Below are 23,445 nucleotides of genomic sequence, written 5' to 3'. Positions count from 1 at the left end.
CATCTGTAAATTAAACCATAGAACAGTACAATGTAGGAACAGGCCCTTCAGCCTATGTCCCTGTGCCAAGCATAATGACCAAATGAAATCAAATCTCTATTGCTTGCACTTGATAGATAATCTCTCCATCCCCTTCATATCTCGAAACCTCTTGAATGCTACCATTGTATCTGCTTCCACAACTATGGCTGGCAGGTTGTTCCAGGGACCCATCTCCCTGTGTCAGAGTGGCCCTGCAAATCTCCCTTAAACTTCCTCTCTCTTGCATTATGTGCATGTCCTCCAGTGTGTGCCACTTTTACCCCATGAAAAAGATTCTGACTAATTTTGTCTCTTTGATTCAATTTGGAGGGGGGAGGGGGGGGTGGGGAGATGAGGAGAGAATGGATAGTCCAGGAAATTGTAGGCCAGTAAACAAGTCATGGTCAGATTAGAATCCATTAATATATCTTTGAGGGTCAGGTCATCTTACCAATTTGACTGAGTTTTTTGAGGTGGTGACAAAGGTGAGAGTAGTGCATGATTCTCATAATTTTACAAACCATCTCCTCACAGACTCTTACACTCATGAGAATACAACCCATTTGTCCAATCTTTCCCCATAACACATTCTCTCTAAACCATGCAACAACCTGGTAAATCTTTTCTGTACCCTTCCAAAGCCTTCACATCCTTCCTGTGATAGGGTGACCAGAAACACACAGTATTACAAGTGTGGCCTAACTAAAGTTCAATGAAGCTGCAACATGATCTTAGTTTTATATTTGATGACCCCTGCACAAGTAGACCAAAAGTCTTTATCACCGCATCAACTTAAGAGGCCACTTTCAATGAGCAATGGACCTGGATCCCTCTGCACAATGCTTTCAAGAGCCCTGCTCGAAACTGTATACATTCCCCTTAAGTTTGATCCCCCAAAGTGCAACTGTGATTTGCTCAATCCTACTAACTGATCTATATCCAGTGGGATTCTTTGATAGCCCTCTACACTGTTCTCAGCTCCACCAATCTTTGTATTATCTGCAAACTTACTAACCCATCCACCTACATTTTTGACCAAGTCACAAACTGGAATCCCTGCCAAACACCCATCGACTTCCGGCTCAAATAAACACCTTCCATCAATACTCTCTGTCTTCCATGGGCCAGACAATTCTGTATCCAAACTATCAACTCACGTTGGATACCAGGTGTGTGCATCTTCGGAATGAAATATACCAGAGGGATGTAAACAGGAAAGCCTACATATATTGTGATAGAAGTACAATTCACAAAAGTGCTGGAGAAATTCAGCATCTTTAAAGGGTAACCAATGGCTTGGGCCAGAATCTTTCATCAAGATATGAACAAAAAACAGGCATGCATCTGAATAAAAATGTGGAGGGAGGAGAGAGGCTGAGAATAGGGGAAGGACATAGCTCTCTGAATGGAGAGGGAAGAATGAGTGAGCTTATCAAGCACCAAGTCCATGATTCAACATCCACTGCTCTACTCTCATCAAACACCTTTGTCACCACCTCAAAAAACTCAGTCAAATTGGTAAGATGACCTGACCCTCAAATATATATTAATGGATTCTAATCTGACCATGACTTGTTTACTGGCCTACAATTTCATGGACTATCCATTCTCTCCCAACCTCCCCAAGCCCCCCCCACCCCTCCAAATTGAATCAAAGATACAAAATTAGTCTCCAGTCTTCTGGGACCTCTTCTGCAGTTACTATTGATGAGGTATAATACCTAGCAACTGTTTCACTTGGCTCTTTCAAAACTCCGGATATATCCTATCAGTCCCAGGGGACCATGTCACCATGAAACTCCTCTTTCTTGATCTCAAAATCCCCTAACACATGGGCATTTTCCACATTGGCTTCCTTGTCAGTGTCAACATCCTATTCCCAGGTAAAACACTGATGCAAAATGCTCATTTAATACCTTGCCCTCATCCTCTGACTCCAAATTCCCTCCTTTGTCCTAGAGTGGTCCAATCCTCTCCCTAGTTATCCTGTTCTTTTTAAACACGTCAAAATATTTTGGGATCTTCTTTAGTGCACTCACAAAACCTATTAATGGCCCCTTTTGGTCTTCCAAATGTACTGGTTGAACTCTTTACTGTAATCTTTGTATTCCTCCAGGGTCCTGTCAGCTTCCAAAATCTGACAAAGTTCATGACCTTTCTCGTCATCCAAAGTTCTTTTACTTTGCCATCCTTATCCTTCCTCTGCACTGGAATATGTAGCTCCTAGACTCTAATTAGTTGGTCCTTAAACAAATCCCATATGTCATTTATAGGGTTGCTAGATAATAGGTACTCTCAGCTTCCTCCCCCAGCTCCTGTTATTCACATAATTTGCCCTCCCCCAATTTAGTACTTTTCTATTAGGCTCGATCACTGTTCTCAAAGTGTTTCCCCACTGAAACTCTGATCATCTGTGTCACATTTGTGGCCCGAAATGTGAAGTTAATAAAACATTAAACACAAGTTTATCAGGTAAACTTCTGAGTGTCTTTATTCTCCCGTTTCCTTTGTTCTCTTGCTTGTGTTCTTATCTCTCTCTCCTACCACGGGACTTCCGGTATATCTCATACATATTCATTATCATGACATCCCTCCTTTAATCAGAAATAAACTTTACCTTCAATTACCAATATCCCTCGGAAACATACAAACATCGTAACTAATGGTAATACTATAACTCAACTACATAAAATTTACTTCCTACAGCACTCATACATGCACTTTATGATATAAGATTAAAATACTGTCCCAAAGTTCTTATTAAAACTATGGCACAAAGTCTTCGTATCGTTTGGGCGGTTTCCGGTTTCATTTCGGCCTGCCTGCGATATTGTCGTCGCTTCTCGGTTGTTCACTCTCAGCGTCGGAAATACTGCTCGCCACGGCTTCGGGAGTTTCTGGCGCTCTAGTCACTTCATCAGGAGTGCTGGTAACTGCCTCTGGAACATCATCAGGTCTCTCAGTTTCAGCATCTCGTATTGGCCTTTCAACCACCTCACTCGATGTATCTCTGGACTGGTACTTTTTTACACTTGATACATTTCTCTTATACAGGACTCCAGTCGGAGACTTGACTGTCACGATACTGCCACTTCTGGATACGACAGTATAGGGTTGATGGTAATAAGGTGTGTCTAGCTTACCACCAGTTTCATGCCTCACTAGAACATTATCTCCTGGCATGATGTCTGAGTACTTGGCTCCACGTTTCGAATCTGTGTACAGCTTTGCTGCATCTTTCTTTTCAGCATCGTGGTCCCTCATCTCCTGGTCGTCTCGGATTTCCTTTATTTCTGGCATTTTTGTGCGGATTTTTCTCCCAAAAAATGCTTCTGCAGGACTTTTTCCAGTGGTTGCATGAGGCGTTGCTCGATAGACAGCCACATAAGATAGCAATGCTTCTCGCCAATTTTGTCCTTCAGCGTGTGCAATCCTCAATTGTTTTTCAATGGATTGATTTTGTCTCTCTACTTCTCCATTGGCTTGCGGCCATTTCGGAGTTACTTTATGATGGTGGATACCTGTGGTCCTCATGTAATCCGTAAATGTCTCTGAAATGAATTGTGGACCATTGTCAGAGTATAATGTAACAGGTAATCCATATCTTGCGAATATCTCTGCTAATGCTTGTATTGTTTTTTCAGTGGTTGTGGACTTCAACACCACGTACTCATAGTATCTGCTGTAGTAATCTATCACTACCATAATTGAGTCACCCATCGGTAAAGGTCCAAGAAAATCAACAGCTACGTCGATCCATGGTCCTGTCGGAAGTTGCGTACTCCGGATCGGTTCTGGCGGATTACTCCTACTTGTGATTTGACATCCGTGACAAGTTTTAACAAATTTCTCGACGTCTTTATCACAACCTAGCCACCATACCTTGGTCCTGAGGTTTTGCTTGGTACCAACAATGCCTAGGTGTCCTTCATGCGCTAAGGATACGATCTTCGGTCTCAATCTTTGTGGTATCACCAATCTGCAACCTCTCAATACACACTGTCCGATGCAACAAAGTTCGTCTCTAATGGGAATGTAAGCCTTGTGAGTACACTTGTCCCATTGTCCACTCTGTATGCATTCTCTTACTTCCATGAGTTCTGGATCACGTTCAGATTCTCTCTCGACTTCCTTCGTAGTCACAGCTTTCGGTGTCGCCTGAATAGCTACGAAGCGTACAAAGCTCTCTGCTTCTGTCCCAAATTCTGACTTGGATTGTGGACCTCCATCCTTCACCAATCTGGACAGCGGATCAGCAATGTTTGCTTTCCCTGCTATGTGGATTACTTTATATTTGTAGGGTTGTAGTCTGAGTACCCATCTCTCTATTCTGGCAGATGGTTTGGATCTAGGTGCATAGATCACCTCTAATGGCTTATGATCTGTGATGAGTTCAAATTCAATGCCGTATAAATATGCATGGAACCTCTCACAGGCCCATACAAGTCCGAGTGCTTCTTTCTGTCTGAGAGTATCTTCTTTCCGCATCTGATAACGATCTGCTGGCATAGGCAATGATTCTTGGTCCTCCATCATGCATCTGGACCAACACTGCTCCTAAACCAACCTGGCTGGCATCCGCAATGACTTTGGTTGATGCCGCCGGATCGTAATATCCAAGAGTTTTTGCATCTGTCAGTTTTGCTTCAGCGCTGTGAACGCTTTCTTCTGCTCAGATCCAAAATGAAATGGTACACCTTTCCTGGTTTGTTTCCTTAGTGGTTCTGCCACTGTAGCGAAATTAGGAATGAACTTTGCACAAAAATTGACCAATCCCAGGAATCTCCTCACCTCTGTTGCGTTCTGAGGTGCATGTGCCTCTGCAATAGCTTTCACCTTGGCCTCTGCAGGGCTTAGTCCTTCCCGTGTAAGTCTGTGTCCCATGAAGTCCATTTCTGACACACCAAAGTGGCACTTGTTTCCATTCACGGTAAGGCCTGCTTCCTGTAGTCTAGATAGTACACGCCTCAACCGTTTGTCATGCTCTTCCTTCGTTGGTGCATGGACTATGATGTCGTCAGAAATGTTGGCAACTCCAGGAATGCCTTGAATCACTCGATGGATTTCATACTGGTAGATCTCTGAAGCTGCATTAATTCCAAATGATAGTCTCTTGTAACGATACAATCCACAGTGAGTCACAAATGTAGTTACATCTCGGGAACCTGGATCCAGCTCTAATTGATGATAGCCCCATTTCAGATCAATTTTTGAGAATATCTTACTGGTAGTTAGTTCTTGAAGTATTTCCTCCACTGTTGGTATAGGATGTCATTCTCTAATTATAGCTTCATTGGCCATTCTCATGTCAACACATAGTCTTATGTCACCCTTTGGTTTGGGCACAATCACTACGGGACTGACCCATTGTGTTGAATGTTCCACCGGTTCAATAATGTCTTGTTCGATCAATTCTTTAATTTTGGCTTCGACTTTCCCATGAAGTCCAAACGGAGTTCGGCGCATTGGTTGTGCCTTGGGTTTGACCGTTTCATCTACCGCTAGCTTCAATTGTCGACCTTTCAGCTTTCCTACTCCTTGGAAGACTGCAGGGAATTCTTGCTTTATATCCTCGTATGACTGAATTGAATTGACACAAGCTCCAATATGAAGTATTGCCAGGTCTTGCGCTGTGCTTCTACTCAGCAATGGTTCTCCCCTCTCTTCTATGACCATAAACTCTGCTTCGGTGTACTTATCTCCAGCTTCAACAGTTGCAGTAAAACATCCAATGGTCTGCAATGGCTTGGTTGCTGTGTATGGATACAGTTTCTTGGAACACTTCTTTGAGGTACAGATAATCTTTTTCCTTTTCAACTTCTCCCATAAATGTCGATCAATCACATTACTGTCACTTCCTGAGTCTACAATGACCTGCACTGTCACTCCACCAACGATCACTGGGACCTTCTCATGATGTACTTCATTCAACGTAAATTGGTAACAACTCTGTTCCTCCTGGGTATCATCATCGTCACTGTCTATCTGGCGAATGGTATCTTTCTTTCCAGGATACTTTCCTTTCCCCCAGGCTTTGCCTTTGGAAGTTGTACTCTTCCTCTTCTGGTCTGCATTGGACTTGCTTTTCCACTTCTTTGCAAAGTGGTCCTTACCTCCACACTTTCTGCAAACTTTGCCTTTGGCCGGGCAATATGGGTCTTTTCCAAAGTGACCTCGGTTTCCACATCGATAACACTCTACGTCCTGTGTCAACGTATATCTTGGCTGGTTATGGCGATGTGAGAGCCTCTTAATTTGCTGGCTTGAGTTGTCTTTCAGGGTCATGATATGAAATTGCCCTTCAACAGCCTCTAATGCAGCAGCAATGGTTAAAGCATCGGTGAGTTCCAACTCACTCCCTCTTTCCAGTAGACGTCTTCTGAGTTTATCTGATCTGCAGTGCTGTACGACTTGATCCAGTAATTGGTTGTCCAAATCAGCTGGCATGTAATTGCATCCAACAGCTAGCTGGCGTCGTCTCGTCACGTACTGAGCAATTGTCTGGCAATCTTCTTGCCTCATTCTCCGAAACAAATGGTGTTGAAATGTAGCATTCAGTGTCACTACATAGTGTGCATTTAATGCATCTACCACTTTCCGGTACTCATCCTTTCTTCCAGTATTCAAAAGTGTCTTAAATGTTTCCCGAACTGAGGGTCCTGCAGTGAAAAGAAGTAACGCCCTTCTCTGCACTTTTTGTTCAACTGTACCGGTATCTAGAAATAGGCCACGACTGTCGGCGTAGGATTCAAATTCTTCCAGCCATGCCTTCCACTTCACACTTACAGTGCTTGCATCACCAGTTGGGTCAAAATGAGCAATTCCACTATGTGTTAGAAAGTCACCGTCTGCCCCAGCCATGAGGAAATATTCCAGCCCCAAAAGTACTGAGTCACAGAGAAAATTCTTATCACCTTGAAGTTGTCTGTAATCTTTTTTAGTCTTTAATTTTCTTCAAGCTTCTTTCATCCTCGTCGCCAATGTCACATTTGTGGCCCGAAATGTGAAGTTAATAAAACATTAAACACAAGTTTATCAGGTAAACTTCTGAGTGCCTTTATTCTCCCGTTTCCTTTGTTCTCTTGCTTGTGTTCTTATCTCTCTCTCCTACCACGTGACTTCCGGTATATCTCATACATATTCATTATCATGACAATCTGGTCAGGCTCAATTTCCAGTACAAAATGACCTCTTCCTGGACATGCTATCTACATGCTGGTTCAAGAAATTCTCTGGACACACTTAAATTCTTCCCCAAACAAGCTTCTGGCACTGAGGAAGTCCCAGTCAAAATTGGGTAAATTAGAAGTTTCCCATTCCCTGCACAATCAGATTGATTACACCTTTCTTACGTCTGACTTCTACACATTACTTCAGAAGTTGAACTCTCCAGATGTGACTCACCCTGATTATCGATACAATGCCTCTACCTCTTTTACTCCTCTTCTAGCCAGTCCATAACAACAAAACTCAAGAACATTGAGCTGCCAATCTTGTCCCTCTTGCAGCAACATCATAATTCCAAGTACCAATCCGGGCTTTACATCAGCTGCTTTTCTCCAACATTCTTACATTCTTTTCATTGAAATAATCTTGCTGCGACCATTCACCTATCTCTTCTTTTCAGGCTTACTTGCCCCAGCATCTGCCCTCGACTCCATTCTTTGCAACCTGGCTGCTCAGGTTCCCACCCCGTCACTCAGGTTTAACTACGCAAGTAGCACAATTGAACTTCACAAGGATATTGTTCCCTCTCTGGTTCAATCAACACACATTATTCCAGTAATTATAAAGTATAAAAGCAAAAGAGGGAAAATTCATGTCTGAAGAGGATGGAAAACTGGTGCAACACATAAAATGCTTGATGGCCAGGTAGTATCTATAGAAGGCAATAGAATCAATGTTTCAGGCTTCATCAGGAACAGCAAGAAGCACAAACAAAAATGATGTGGAGGGATAGGAGCACAGGCTGGCAGATGATAGGTGACTACAGGGTAGGGGGAAGAAACGAGAAAAAAAAGATAGGTGATAGGAGGAAGAGGACAAAGGAAGTTACACCCTGATAGGAAGAAGGGAGGGAAGGGTGTAGGGAATCAGAGGAAGGTATGGGTGAATGGCCGAAGAGAAGGTGGGGGAAGGCTAAACAGAAGGAAGAATGGGAATAGAGAAACAAGAGATAGCGAAGGGAGAGGGGTTGAGAAAATAATGAATAGGAGTGGGGGGAAGGTAGGGTTAAGGAGTGGGGTGGGAGGAAGAAAGGCTACCAGAAATTGCATGCTTTCTGGTTGGACACTCCAAGACACAAATCACGTTGCTATTTCACAATTTGGATGCGGCCTCAACTTAGCAGAACAGTAGGCCATGGAGAGGCGTGTCAGTATGCCGAGTTCCTCCAGTACTTTGCATTCCTGTGAAAATTCACAAGAATCCCTGGGTGTGACGATTAGACAGTTGCCTCAGTAAAGACAGATCTGCTTCAGCTTTGAGGTTCCTTTTGCTTATAATATGATCATTGAAAACACTGGAATATTTCTCAATGGTAAAAACATTTTCTTGTCAATGATTGGAATAACTATATTTCTTGCTTCACCATATTAGCTTTAACTTTTGACATTACCAAAGACTTTTCTATCTTCCATTAGCTCGATTAATTTTTTTTTTTGCAATGCATGCATTTAACTGCAATGTTAAAATCTTTATTTTTATTATGCAGTGGCAAGTTAACTTACAAAAATATTAATTTTGTCAAATTGTCTGTTTTTGTAGAATGGCAGCAAAGTCATTGAACATAAACTGAGCAAGATTTGTTTTATTTTGAAGAAAATATATTGACCATAGCTGGACAACATTATTACACACTCATGCAACAAGAATGGTTTATTATGTTAAGCGGAATTTGGGCTTTCTTGACAGTGCCATCATTTCCACTGGACAGTTAAAGGAGAGCAGGGCAGTTTTATATTTATATTTAGACATACAGAACAGTAACAGGCCATTTCGATCCATGTGTCCGTGCCGCCCAATTTACACCCCTGGTTTTCTTAGTATCCAGCTAGTTATCAGTCAGCCAGTGAACAGGAGGGACTTGACAGATCAGGCAACATCTTTGGATAAAAATGATCAATCAACATTTTGGGTAAAGATCCTTTACTGAGTCTAAAGAAGGAAAGGAAATGTTTACAGGTGTATTTTGTATTAGGTATTCATCTCAACTATATTATTCCTCACATTTACATTAAGCAATATTTATTGCTAGAAATCAAATGCTCCAGAAAGTATCACTAAAATCTATCCATGGGCCAAGGTGTTTTTCAATAACTTTTGGTATTGGTTTAATGACTGAAAACAATTCTGCAATCATATTAGCTGCAACATCTGAAAATCTACCCAATATATAACCTTGGAAAGCTGTGAGTGTGCCGTGGAATGTTTACTTCCTTCCTCTTGTATTCTTTTCACATTCACTCTTTGAACACCATTTCCTGACTGAGGAGACATGCACATCCTCTGTTATTCAGATAATATGGATACCTTTAATAATTTTGTGATCACTGTGTAGTGAATAATTTGTAAAAGGTACAATTTGCAACTATACCAATTTTAAAAGTTAACATTTCTGAGGAGATCCAAAACAGCTAATGAACTGTTTTGATGATCCAGCAGATGGCAAACTTTAGTAGTGTTTCTGCATTCAATGGAATCCTTTATAATTCAATACCAATTAGTTCAATTTGAGTTAACACAGCAGTCGTGATATTGCCCTGCAGCCCATCAACAAGGTGTACTGAATGAAATTGTAGATTTAATTTTATCATGAAAGGCTGGAAGTGTGCTTTATGTAAAATATTTGTACATAAAGTACATATGATTGGCAGGCAATTGAAAATTCAAATATTGAAGGCATTCAGTATGTAATGCAAATCAATTGTAAATCCAATGTATTCCACACCTAATAGATTCCCACCATTTATATAAGTTTCAAAGGATAAAAAGGGGTGAACGACTGTAGTTTTTTTTTCTGGATATTGCTTTTAAATATGGATCATAAATACAGTATTCAAATAACATGTTGTAGGAGTATTTGTTAGCCTCAAATGCAGATCACAAATGAGAAATAGGCAGTTGATAGAAAAGTGGGTATCATGATTTACAGAAATTATTGCAATCTAACTACATTTCTACCAGGAGCACAGAATGCAAAATAACAAAACATGTCATATATTTTGCAGAAAACACAATTGTATGCAGTTCTAATCCTACTGACCAGGAAAAATGGCAAGTTCTGAAACTTTGTTCTGTGTTGAATTTGTTATTCACAATCAGGGAGTGAAAGCAATGCCATCATTGGATTCAAACAAAGATTGGAGCAAAGGTAGTAGGGAATGGAATAAATTAATCTATTTCTTTAGGGGCCTCTGTTGACAAATATATCCATTTGCAAATTGAATAGTGCTGGATGGGTCAGTGTTGGGCCTGCAACTGTTCAGATATAATGACCTGGAAGAGGGGACAGAGTGTAATGCATCTATGTTTGCTGATGACACCAAATTAAGTGGAAAAGCAAATTGTGCTGAGGGATCAGAGAGACTGCAGACAGATGTAAATAGGTTAAATGAGCATGCAAAGGTCTGGCAGATGGAGTACAATGTGGTTAAATGTGAAGTTATCCACTGTGGAAGGAAAAATGGAAGATAAGATTATAAATTATAAGGCTTGTGCATGAATCATAGAAGGTTTGGTTTGTAGGTGCAGCAGGCCATCAAGAAGGCAAATGGAATGTTGGCCTTCATTGCTAGAGGGATTGAATTTAGGAGCAGGGAGGCTATGCCGCAACTGTACAAGGAACTGGTGAGGCCGCATTTGGAGTACTACATGCAGTTCTGGTCTCCTTAGGATGTACTGGCTTTGGAGGCAGAGCAGATGAAGTTCATCAGTTTGATTCCAGAGATGAGGGGGTTAGCTGATGAGGAGAGATCGAATCATCTAGAACTGTATGAGCTGGAAATAAGAATGAGAGGGGATCTTATAGAAACACAAAATTCTGAAAGACATGGATAAGATAGTGGTAGTTTTTTTCCCCATTATGGAGAGCCTCAAGATTCAGGGTAGTAGATTTAGGATGAAGATGAGGAGAAAATGCTTTTCCCAGAGGGTGATGACTCTGTGGAATTGGCTGCCAATTGAAGCAGTGGAGGCTACTTCAGTAAATATATTTGAATAAGGTTGGATATATTTCTACATAATAGGGAAATTAAGGGAATTGGAGAGAAAAATGGGTAGGTGGAAATGAGCCCATCATCAGATTAGCCATTGAATTGCGGAGCAGGCTTGACAGGAAGGATGATCCTACTTATGTTCTTATTGACTGAATTTGATTCAGGTAACTTCCTTCCGGCCAATGTCTTTATATTGAGGTAAAAGAGGACAAAAGATTTAAATTTTAAACCGTGAATGGAAATTCCAGCAATACAGTAAGCAGTTAATCAACTTTTCAAAGTCTACATCATTTTATTATTATATGGGAGCATAGCAAATATTAAATATGTTTATTCTTTGATTCTTATTATCACACCATTCAGGTTTTCTGGTGTGGATTCCACTGGCTCAGTAAGCTTTTGAACTTTTTCTTTCAAATATAGGAAAGTGGCACTAAATCAGTGGTTCTCAACCTTTTTTTTCCACTCACATATCACTATAAATATCCCCTATGCCATAGGTGCCCTGTGATTAGTAAGTGATTGCCTAAGGTGATATGTGGGTGGAAAGAAAAAGTTTGAAAACCACTGTTTTAATCGTTCCCAATTGACTCATTATGTGCATAGTCTCATAACTCCAAAGGAAATGAGCCAATAACAATTTTTCTCAAGCAAAATATTTCATTAACAATTTGGTCTATAGCAGTGATTCTCAACCTTCCCTTCCCACACACATACCACCTCATGCAATCCCTTACTAATCACATAGCACTGATGGCATAGGGATTACTTAAAAGTGGTATGTGAGTGGAAAAAGGTTGAGAACCACTGCACTAAATTGACTTGTAAAGTCACAATTATGAAAAGAAATTAAACAAGCAGAGAGAGAAAAATGTTAAAGATTGGGCAAAATGAGAAAATTCTAATCTCCATAAAAATTCCATTTAGAATCTCATTTTGTCTACCTCAAATTGTTCATTGGAGCTGACCGAGGCCAAGAGGTCTAAAGTTGCAAGTACAGCCCCTGGATGGATTATGACTGCATCAGGACAATGCAGGGAAGTCAGTGCGTTGAGTATCTTCAATTCTGAGACTGATTTGGCTGGCAAAACAGGAGCTGAAACAGTGTGATAACCTGGCCTACACAAGAAATAAAGCCATTCAACAATTAGTTTAATACAAATAAAAACATTTATCAATTTTGAATACATATTCAATAATATTTACATTTTGCAGCTACATTTAAGTCATTCTGATGGCCCTACTTTTTTCATATATTCCTTTATCTTGAACAAAATAGTGAAAATTGTTCATAACATATTATGATTTTCAAAGGCTATAAACAGCTAGAATATTAGAGCACAGCATCTGTTTACTGAAAGCAAGCATTCTAATTTAAACAAAAGTCTTTACAGCTTGCACTTTTATAAGATATTAGTCTTCTAAACACCTCAAATAAATATAATCTGATGAAAACGCAGAAGCACGTTTAACACATCTTTATCTTGGACAACTGTTGAAAAAAGCCATTTAATAATGTTTAACAGGCTCATGGCTTAATAAAAGAGCTTCCATTACATAAGATTAGAATGTTCATTAAATGGTTCTCATTTTGTAATGTACAAATCTATTTTTTTTAATGCAGATTGGCATGATAAATTCCACTTTTAATTTTTTTAAAAGTTTTCTTAAAGATAATCAGGACTGAGTGAAATTCCAGGAAAATAAGGTATACTTGAACAATAAACTCATTTGCACAATTGGTTTTTTTAATTTCTAATTTAATTTAGAGATGCATCATAGTAACAGGCCCTTCCAGCCCATGCTGCCCAAATACACCCATGTGACCAATTAACCTACTAACCCCATATCCCTTTGGAATGTGACAGGAAACCAAGTACTTGGAGGAAACCCAGGCAGAGAAGGCAAAACATATCAACTCCTCAGGGACCTTGCAAATATGGAATTACTCTAACTCAACCCCATCAAAATAAGATTTGGGGCACTATTTCAAAGTTCATATTATATTAGATTTCTCCTTGCAAGAAATGCTGTAAGTGTGAGATTTTAAGTTTCAGAAAGATAAGGGCATCGTTGACTTCATTAGAAATAACAATTAAAAAACACATGTTGGCAAATCTACATTTAACATATCACAGCAAAGGAGCAAAGCAATCCTAAAATTATGAATAAACCGCAATTTTTTTCCCTTTGGAATTGAAAGAAACAACTTTATTGACTCTCCAATATTTGTTTAGGCACCCAATTTCTTTGGTGGAAATATGTTAAAAGCTGTAAATCATGAGGGCGTGGCCATGTGAAAGATTTGGATAGACATGTCATGGATGAGCTTTCCTTCAAGAGTATTAAAAAGATGGTTTAAAAGTTTAAAATTAAGAATTTTTTCACTGTGAATGAAAAAAATTACCACTAAGAAGTCAAGAAAGCAAAAAACAAAATTGAAAGAGGCCAACTCAGCCAGGAACATTGAGTTAAAGTCCGAAAGGGAGTGGCACAAGAGTGGCCTTGGGATTGGCTGAATCCAGAAGTGCTGGGGGGGGGGGTCGGTGTGAAAACTGAATATAATCCTGGATAAAATGGAGACTTTATGCATCGTTTCACGGATGTTGAAACCGCAATGAGAGATATGTCAGAGAATATGACTGAATTTAAAGAGGCAATTGAGGATTTAATGTCACGAATGGGCTAAATGGAAGTTGACGGTTAAAACACAAGAAAAGCTGAAAACTTTAGAAGAGGAAGCAAAGAAATGGAACTTGGATAAACAAACTATGCTGGATAAGATCGACCACATGGAGAACATCAGCAGACACAATAATGTTTGGATTATTGGTTTGAAGGAAGGGACCAAAGGGAGAGACTAGGTGAGCTTCTTTGAAACTTGGATTCCACAAGCGTTGGGAGAAAATAAATTCAACGGAAAACTACAAATAGAAAGGGCTTGTCAGACCCTTTGACACAGAAGATATGATGAGCAGCGACCATGGACGGTCCTGGTAATACTTTTTGAGTTATCGGGAGCGGGAAGCGGTTTTGGAACAGCAATTGATATGGCCAGTCTGCAAGCAAGAGTGTGAAAGAATCACCATCGAGGCGAGAGGGCAAGCCTGGAATGCCCCATGGTGAGGAAAATGGCGGGGCCAACCCAGGGCCCAAAATGAGAACCACAGCTCCAAAGGAGGAACTCGCTAGATGGGGAGAACAGGTCCTGGACGATTTCAGCGTCAATGCCCAGCAGGTACAGAGGGAAATCCCTGTGGAAGACCCTGGAGAGAAGGGCTGGGTCCCCCCTCCCACAGCAAGATCGCAAAGTCGGGCACGCCCGCAGCGGGTGCGAGGTCCAAGGTGAAGTCAGCGTCGGGTGTGGAGCAGCAGTGGCAACCCCCATGGGGAATGGACCTGCCCGACAAAAAAGGAAACTGCAAGAAACCAGTGTTGCTGCCGGCACTAAGGGAGAGAGTGAAACTTACCTCTGCCCTGGCAGCGGGCCAGGAGTGAAACTGCAAGTCTCAGCGGGAGTCCCAACAGCAAGCAACTTCAGAGGAGGCAGAGGAGCCTGTCAGTTCAGAATTGGATTGGAGGAGGCAGGGAGCACCAACAGCAGTGAAGAGGGTTTCAGTAGTCTGGAGGAGGAAGAGTCCAACGGCCAGGGGAGATCCTGTGAAGCTATGAGCCCCAGGGGAAAAGGACTGTTAAGGAAAAGTAAGCAGGGAGGCTCAGAGTCCTCCCTGCAGAATGTAATTAACAAGCTCGGGCAGATGAAGGGCAGGCTCTTCCTAGCTGTGGACAAAAGTGCCCAGGACATGGGGGGTAAACTGGACAGGGTCCATAGCACCCTATCTAGGCTAATGGGCAGGATGATTGAGGCAGAAGGAAGAATAAGTAAAAATGAAGATGATATCCATACTATGTCTAATAAAATGGAAAAGTTAATAAATGAAAGGGAGAGCATCTGGAAGAAACTGGATGCTCTTGAGAATTATAGCAGGAGGAACAATATTAAAATAGTGGGGCGAAAGGAGGGGGTGGAAGGTCAGAACCCAGTGCGCTTCTTTCAAACCTGGATCCTTGAGGTGTTGGGTGAGGAGATACTGGGTGAAAGAATAGAGGTGGAGAGAGCACACAGGTTCCTCTTCCCCAAATTTTGTCCCAGACAAAGGCCACACACTGTTCTGGTAAGGCTGTTGCGGTACCAGGACAGGGAGAAAATATTAGGAGCGGCAGCAATTGGGGCAAAGAGAAGGGGATCCCCTCTAGTGTTAGAGGGGAACAAAATTCTTTTCTACCCAGATATTAGCTTGGCATTCCTGAAGGCCAGGAAGGCTTTTGAACTGTCTAAGAGACTGCTCAAGCAGAAGAAATATGAATGTGTGTTGAGGTACCCAGCCACCTTGAAAATATCATTGCCAGAAGGAGCAAAGAAATTTTTTATAGATCCGGAAAAAGCCCAGGAATATGCCACAGGTAAAGTCTGGTCTGGGGACCACCTGCGGTAGTTTTAATAAGTAACAAATTTGACCCATAGGGGAATATAGACATGCCTTGGACTATATGGTGTTTTTTTTTAATGTTATCTAAATTGTATAAACACAGAAGTTAAGAAAGAGGTTAGAGCGAACAAATAAAAAGTTGTAATAGAAGTTTTTCCTGGTGAACTCAGGAATTGGGGAATGGAGTTGATGGGTGTAAGTGGCACAACCTGTTGTACGAGGGGTTTGTTGGTAATCAATGAAGGTTATCAATAAGATAGAGGAAGGGAGGTAGTATGGGATTAAGGAGAAGTATGACTGTGAATGTCCTTTGCATTTGGTTTCATGTTGTTTTGCCCAGTTATTTGAATTATTGTCTTTGTCTCCAGGGGAGGATGTGTTCCCATTGGAGTTCTAGACAATTTAAGGATCTGTTGATGCCTCTTATAACGGATGTGATAGACCGGGCAGTGGAGACTCAAGACTCTCCCAGACTCTTTTCAACAGCAATTATTAGAGTATTGCTGGAAAAAAAAAGGAGCCATTAAAAACCTCATCATATAGACCTATCTCACTTTTGAATGTTGATTATAAGCTACTGGTGAAAGTGTTAGCTAATAGACGGGGCAATATTTACTTAAATTGATACCTACAGATCAGGAGAGATTTGATAAAGAAAATCACCCAACAGTCTGGGTAGGTTATTTAATATACATATGTCTAAATCAAAACTGAATATTAGCATAACAGTCTCCCTTGACGCAGTGAAGACATTTGACCACTGAAAATGGCCTTTTTTTATTTAAAGCATTGGAGAAATTTGGAATAGGCAGAATATTCATAAAACTGGATAAAAACCACAAGCCAAAATTATAACAAATAGTCAAATGTTAGTCGTTTTCCCTGAGTAGATTGAGTAGAGGGTGTCCCCTGTCCCCAGCATTTTTTATGCTTGCAATTGAACCGCTGGCAGAGATTATAAGGAGAAATCAGGATATTAAAGGCTTCAAAGTTGGACAAGAAGAACATAAAATCAGCCTATTTATTGATGATGTGCTACTATATTTATGTGACTCAGCTGAGTCTTTGGAGAAATTACAAACTAGAAAAATATAGAAGAGTTTCAGGTTATAAAATTAATATGGATAAAAGTGAGATAATGCCATGCACGAACTTTGATTATGAAGATATCAGATTATGAAGATATCAAAAAGGAAGTCAATTTTAAAGGAAAGTAGATCAAATTAAATACTTAGGAATAATGACTGACAATAACCTACAGAATTTGTACGAATTAAATTATACTCCCCTGTCAGGGAAGACAGAGAAGGATTTGTAGAAATGGAAAGATTTGCCAGTTACTTTGATGAGAAGGATTAACTCTGTCAAAATGAAAGTGATGCCAAGATTAAAATATCTTTTTCAATCGCTGCCTATATGTTTGCCAATTTTTAAAAAATAATTATTAAATAATTCTATTAGGAAATTCCAATGGAACAATAAATTGCCAAGAATATCACTGGAAAAATTTATGTGGGATTATAAAATAGGACGACTTAGGCTACCGGAGTTAGAAAATATTATTTGTCAGCACAAGCCAGATTTCCTTCGAGGAAGGAACCCCCCCCCCACCACCCCCTTGGATTTTAATGGGATTATACTCAATGAAAGAAGGGGGGCAGTGAAGGATTTTATTTATGTGGAGCGTTAAGTCAATAAAAAAGACAGATAATCCTCTATTTATACATATGATTAGAGTATGGCAAGAAATCAATGAGTACATTGGGGAAAAAAACAGGGATATCATTAAGAGCATCATTGTGTAAGAATGTGTTGTTGCCTATGAAAATGACAAAAAAGTAAGATACACTGAAGACTGCTATGCAGAGGGGACTCGTGTCCTTTGATCAACTAAAACAGAAATATGGAGTAGCTAATGGGACTTTCCTCTGTTTCCTCCAGCTGAGATCGTTCCGGAGAGAAAGATGGGGAGACAATGTTGGTACCACCTGAAGTTAGTGAAATGAATGATTTGATTGGGGAATACACCTAAATTCATAACAAAAATGTAATATGCTCTCTCGAGTGAAAGTGCAAAAACAGGTTCACAGAGGTCGAGGGAAAGAATTGAGTCAGATTTAGGTGCCGTTGTGGCAGCGCACATCCTCATGGCGAACCGGCCCCACTTGTACTGCCACGTGGTGGGGCAGCCATGGGGAAATGGCGTCGTCAGAGGTTTCTCTCCGACACCAGCATCCCTTCCAGCGCCCACCCTGGGCAGCGATTATGATGTCACAATGCACCAGGTGACTGAGCTCATGCTGCCCTTATAGGGGCGTGCTGAATTTGAATAAAAACAGTCGTTAACGACCCTCAGCGTGGTGGCTGTGTTTCTTCCACTGCTCACACCCCCACACTGTAATATTAGAAAGATGTTGGTCTGATTGTTGTTTGGATAGTATGACATTAATTATAAATGCAAGATATGGCCTGGTTCAATAAAACTTCTTAAACTAATTATATCTTATGCCACAGAAGCTACATAGGTAAAAATTTGAAATATCAGAAATGTGTTTTAGATGTGGGATTGAAACAGGAATGTTTTTACATGCTTAGTGGTCGTGAAGAAAGTTAGGCCTTTTTGGCAGGATAATGTCTAAGCATTAACAAGGCTAACAGGGGTGGCCTTCGGGGATGACCCGGAGCTTTACCTTTTGAGTAATTTTATTGAAATAAGTAATAATTAACTAAATTTCTAATTTCTTTTGCCAAAGTAGCTTTAGCAGTGGCTAAGAAGTGTATTGCAGCTACTTGGAAGTCTGACTCTCCTTCACTCATAGCACTTTGGACTAGAATCAGAGTAAACTAGTTTAGTGCTATTTCAATGGCAAAAGTTGAGACAGACTTCTATGGATTAGAAAATGAATAAAGATACATCTAAGGATGTGACAAATGCCACTTGTTGTTGGCTAAACCTAGTCAGTCTTCAAGCCTGATTCGGGAGACAGAAATGGAGCTGCAGCTATGTTCTATCTCTGCATTTTGGTGATGACACAAAAACAATATAATTTGGTTAGAATCAGGACCTTATTTATATTAATACAACTGTTTACTTATAACTGTTTACTAACGAGAGCAAGAGGACGATTGATCAAAGTATTCATAACATAAAGATCATCGTATTTGTAATGTGAAGATCGACTTCCTTCAAGGTATGATAAAGATAAATGAATGTACTTTACCAAAGTTTATTGCAGTTTATCCAATATTCTTGTATATTATTCACTGGTTATTTCAAAACAAAGCAGGTCAGACTTTTTGCCAAATTTAAAAAAAGTATATACAAATTTCAATTGTGTTGACTGGTACTTCCTGAAGGCAAGAGGGATAGATAGGGCCGAATTTGTCAGGTGTTCAAGAAGGGTTCCTGACAGTATGTGGACCAGCCAACAAGAGGAGAAACCATACTGAATCTAATATTGTGGTAATAAACCTGGTCAGGTGGCATACCACTTGTAGGGGAAACATTTCAATGAGAGTGACAACTTCCTGAGCTTTAGCATACCTATGGACAAGGATAAAAGCAGACAAAATGGGTAAGTGTTTAATTGGGGAACGGCTAAATATGATGGGATGAGGTAGGAACTAGTGAGAATAAATTGGTAACATGTTCAAGGGTGAAAACACAGAACTAATATGAAGGAAGTTTAGGGACCACTTGCGCTGGGTTCAGGATAGGTTTGTCCCACTGGGACAGGGAAAAGAGGGTAGGAAAATGGAACCATGGTTGACAAAATGGGTGAGACACCTTGTTAAGAGGATGAAGGAAGTAAACATGTAAACATTAGATTTAGAAAGCAGAAAAGAGGAAGAGCTCAGGAGAATTGTATAATAGCCAGGAAGGAACTTAAGAATGGTCTTAGGAAAGCTCAATGGGGGCATAAGAAGACCTTGCAAGTAGGATTAATGAGAACTCCAAGGCATTCTATGCGTATGTGAAGAACAGAAGGATAATGAGAACGAAGGTGGGGCAGTTTAAGGATAAAGGAGGCAACATGTCCATGGCGGCCAATAACATTGGGGAGGTCCTAAATGAATACTTTGGTTCAGTATTCACAAAAGAAAGGATCTTCGTCGGAAAAGAACAGACTTGTGTGCTGGACAATTTGAGATTAAGGAAGTATTGGATCTTCTTAAAATTATTAGGTTTGATAAGTCCCCAGGGACAGATGCAATATACCCTCGGTTGCTGTGGGAAGGAAGTGAAGAGATAGCTGAGACATTGGTTATGATCTTTGAGTCCTCCTTGGCCACAGGGGAGTTTCTGGAGGATTGAAGAATGAGAAATATGGCCCCTTTGTTTAAAAAAGGTAATAGGGAGAATCCTGGGAATTATAGTCTGGTGAGTCTTATGTCAGTGGTGTGCAAACTAATGGAGAAAATTCTTAAGGATTGGATCTATGATCAATCTATTCAAGGATAGTCAGTATGGACTTGTGAAGGAAAGATGGTGCTTCACCACTGAAATGACAGCTCTCAGACACCTCCTCCTACTTACCCCTTCCATAGAACCCTAGCACAACACATCAAGCCTCTGTAACCAATCTCATAATCTCTGGTCACCTCCCTCCCAGAGCATCTAATCTCATTGTTTCTCATCCCTACAGTGTCCAATTCTATCTTTTACCCAAGGTACATAAACCCAATCATTGTGGCAGTCCCAGTGTATCTGTTTGCTCTCGTCCTTGTTTTATCTTACCTTGACTCCATCTTTTCTCCCTTGGTCCAATCCATCCCCACCTACATTTGCGATACCTCACACAACCTCCATCTCTTCAAATTCCCTGAACTGGACTACTTCATTTTTACTACGAACATCCAATCCATTTACACCTCTATTCCCCACACAGGTCTCAAAGCACTTTGCTTCTTTATTGACAAGAGATCTAACCAATCACCCTCCACCACCATCTTCCTCTACCTGCCAGAACATTTTCACTTTTAATAACTTATTTGACTCATCCCATTTCCTTCAAATCAAAGGAATAGCCATGGGTATCCACATGAGTCCCAGCTATGCCTACATGTTTGTGGGCTTTGTGGAGCAATTCATGCTGCAAGCCTACATGGGCAAGGCTCCTCAACTGTTCCTCCGGTATAGTGAAGACTACATTATAGCTGGCTCATGCACCTGTGATGAGCTCATCCACTTCAATCACTTCGGTGCCAACTTCCATCCTGATCTCAAATTCACCTGGTCCATCTCTACATTGTCCTCTTTTTTGATCTCTCTGTTTCCATCTCAGGAAACAAACTTTCCACAGACATATTTTATAAACCCACCAACTGCCACAACTACCTCGACTACACTTCCTCACACCCTGGAAGGATTCTAATCCTTTTCACAATTTCTCCATCTCTGCCATATCTGTTACCAAAATGAGGACTTCCTGCCCAGATCATTTGAAATGTCTATCTTCTTCTACAAATGTTGCACCCCCTCCATCATCATCAATTCAGTCCATACCTGTATTTTCCCCATTTCCTGCTCTTCTGCCCTGGCCTGCTCTGCCCCCAGACGTAACAAACACAGGATTCCTCTTGTCCTTACTTACCACCCTCTGCATCCAACACATTAATCTCTGTAATTTCCACCACCTACGACATGATTCCACAACCAGTTACATCTTCCTCTCTCCCTTTTGTAGGGACTACTCTTTCTGAGACTCCCTCGGGCATTCATCTCTCCCACCAATCACACACCCCCAGAACCTTCCCCTGTGGCTGCAATGAATGCCACACTGGAGCACATACCACTTCTCTCACCACAATTCAGGGCACAAAACAGACCTTTCAAGGGAAGAAACACTTCATTTATGTATCCACAAGAATGATCTACTGCATCTGGTGCTCCTTGTGTGGACTTCTCCACATCGGTGAGACTTGGCTCAGACTGGGAGATTGCTTTGCTGAGCACTTTCATTCTGTCTGTATCAGTGACAGGGATCTCCCAGTAGCCAATCATTTCAGTTTGCACCTCATTCCCATACTTACATGTCTGTCTGTGGCCTCATGTACGAGCTCACCAAGACCATTTGTAAATTGAAGGAACAACACTTGATTTTCTGTCTGGGCACTCTCTAATTGAATAGCAATAACATCGACTTCTCCAGTTTCTGTTAACCTACTTTACATTCTCCCTCTCTTCCCCCTTGTCTTCTTTCCCTTAGCTCAACACCTCCTTCCCTCTATTCACAGAGCCATCACTCCTCCCCCTGCTAGCTACTGTGCCCTGCCTTCTTTATCCACCTATTACTTCCTGCATTTGGGACTGTGCTCCTCCTCTACCCCTACCATTTTGCTCAGATGCTTCCCAACATTTTTCTATACTGTGATAAAGGGCTCAAGCCTGAAATGATGGTTATGTATTTTTATCTTTGCTACATAAAGTATACTGCTTGACTGGCTGAGTTTCTCCAGCATTGTGTTTTTACTTCAACCATAGTGTTTGCAGACTTTTGTGTTTTACGTCATGTCTCATGAGCCCAATTGAGTATTTTTTAAAGAGGTAACAAAATAAATTGATGCAGGTAGGGCTGTAGATGTGGTCTATATGGATTTTAGTAAGGCACTTGACCAAGGCCCCCATGAGAGACTCATTCAGAAAGTCATGAGGCATGGGATCCATGGAAGTTTGGCGGTGTGAATTAAAAATGACTAGTGGAGTTCCACTGCAATTTGTTCTGGAACCCCTGCTCTTTGTGATCTTTATAAATTATCTCAATGAAGAAACAGAAGGATGGATCAGTAAGTTTGTGGATGATACAAAGGTTGGAGGAGTTGTGGATAGCTGTCATAGAGTAAAAAAAGAAATAGTTGGGTGGAAAAGTGCCAGATGGAGTTCAATTTGGATAATTGTGAAGTGATGCATTTTCAAAGGTCAAACCAGAAGGCTGAACACAGGGTCAATGGTTCGATATTTAACAGTGTGTAGGAACAGAGGGAACTTGGGGCCCAAATCCACACATCTCTCAAGGTTGCCACACAGGTTGATAGGGTGATTAAGAAGGTCTCTGGGATGTTGGGCTTCATTAATAGGGGAACTGAGTTCAAGAGTCAGAAGGTCGCGTTGCAACTCTACAAATCTCTGGTGAAACCAATCTTAGAATATTGTGTTCAGTTCTGGTCACCTCATTATAGGAAGGATGTGGAAGTTATGGCGAGGGTGGAGAGGAAATTTTCCAGAATGTTGCCTAGATTAGAAAATAAGTCTTACGAGGCAAGGTTAGCAGAGGTGGAACTTTTCTCTTTGGAGCAAGGGAGGATGAAAGGAGACTTAATACAGGTATACAAGATTTTGAGTGGCATCGATAAAGTGGACAGCCAGCCCCTTTTTCTGGGCAGTAATGGATAACACCAAGGGACAACTCTCCAAATTGAAGGGAGGAAAATTTAGAGGAGTCATCAGTGATAATTTTTTAAAAATTCACAAAGAGTTGTTGGTACCTGGAATGCCTTGCCAGGGGTGGTGGTGGAGGCTGAAACATTAGGGGCATTTCAGAAACTCTTAATCAAGCACATGGATGAACAAAAAAATACTAGAATACTAGATCTGACAGAATACTAGATCTGAATCTCTACCTGAATCAACATTTACTCCTGAATATACCACAATACCAAAATTCTGCAGGAGTCCATTGTCAAAATGGACAAACACTCGCTGCAACGTGTATTTACTG

At 40.9% G+C, this 23,445-nt stretch overlaps 1 protein-coding gene across 6 annotated transcripts in view; it reads right to left on the bottom strand.

The window, feature by feature from the left end:
- wdfy3 (WD repeat and FYVE domain containing 3) overlaps nucleotides 1-23,445 on the bottom strand; it is a 444,121-nt gene that overhangs the window by 287,425 nt on the left and 133,251 nt on the right. For all 6 annotated transcript variants that reach the window (XM_069926060.1, XM_069926059.1, XM_069926063.1 and 3 more), the window contains one exon: nucleotides 12,182-12,356. In XM_069926060.1, the coding sequence (XP_069782161.1) occupies nucleotides 12,182-12,356 (175 nt within the window). The remainder of the gene's footprint in view (nucleotides 1-12,181; nucleotides 12,357-23,445) is intronic.

Source organism: Narcine bancroftii, chromosome 3 (genome assembly GCF_036971445.1).
Source record: "Narcine bancroftii isolate sNarBan1 chromosome 3, sNarBan1.hap1, whole genome shotgun sequence".
Classification (NCBI taxonomy): Eukaryota; Metazoa; Chordata; class Chondrichthyes; order Torpediniformes; family Narcinidae; genus Narcine; species Narcine bancroftii.
This window is presented reverse-complemented; position numbering and strand designations above follow the sequence as displayed.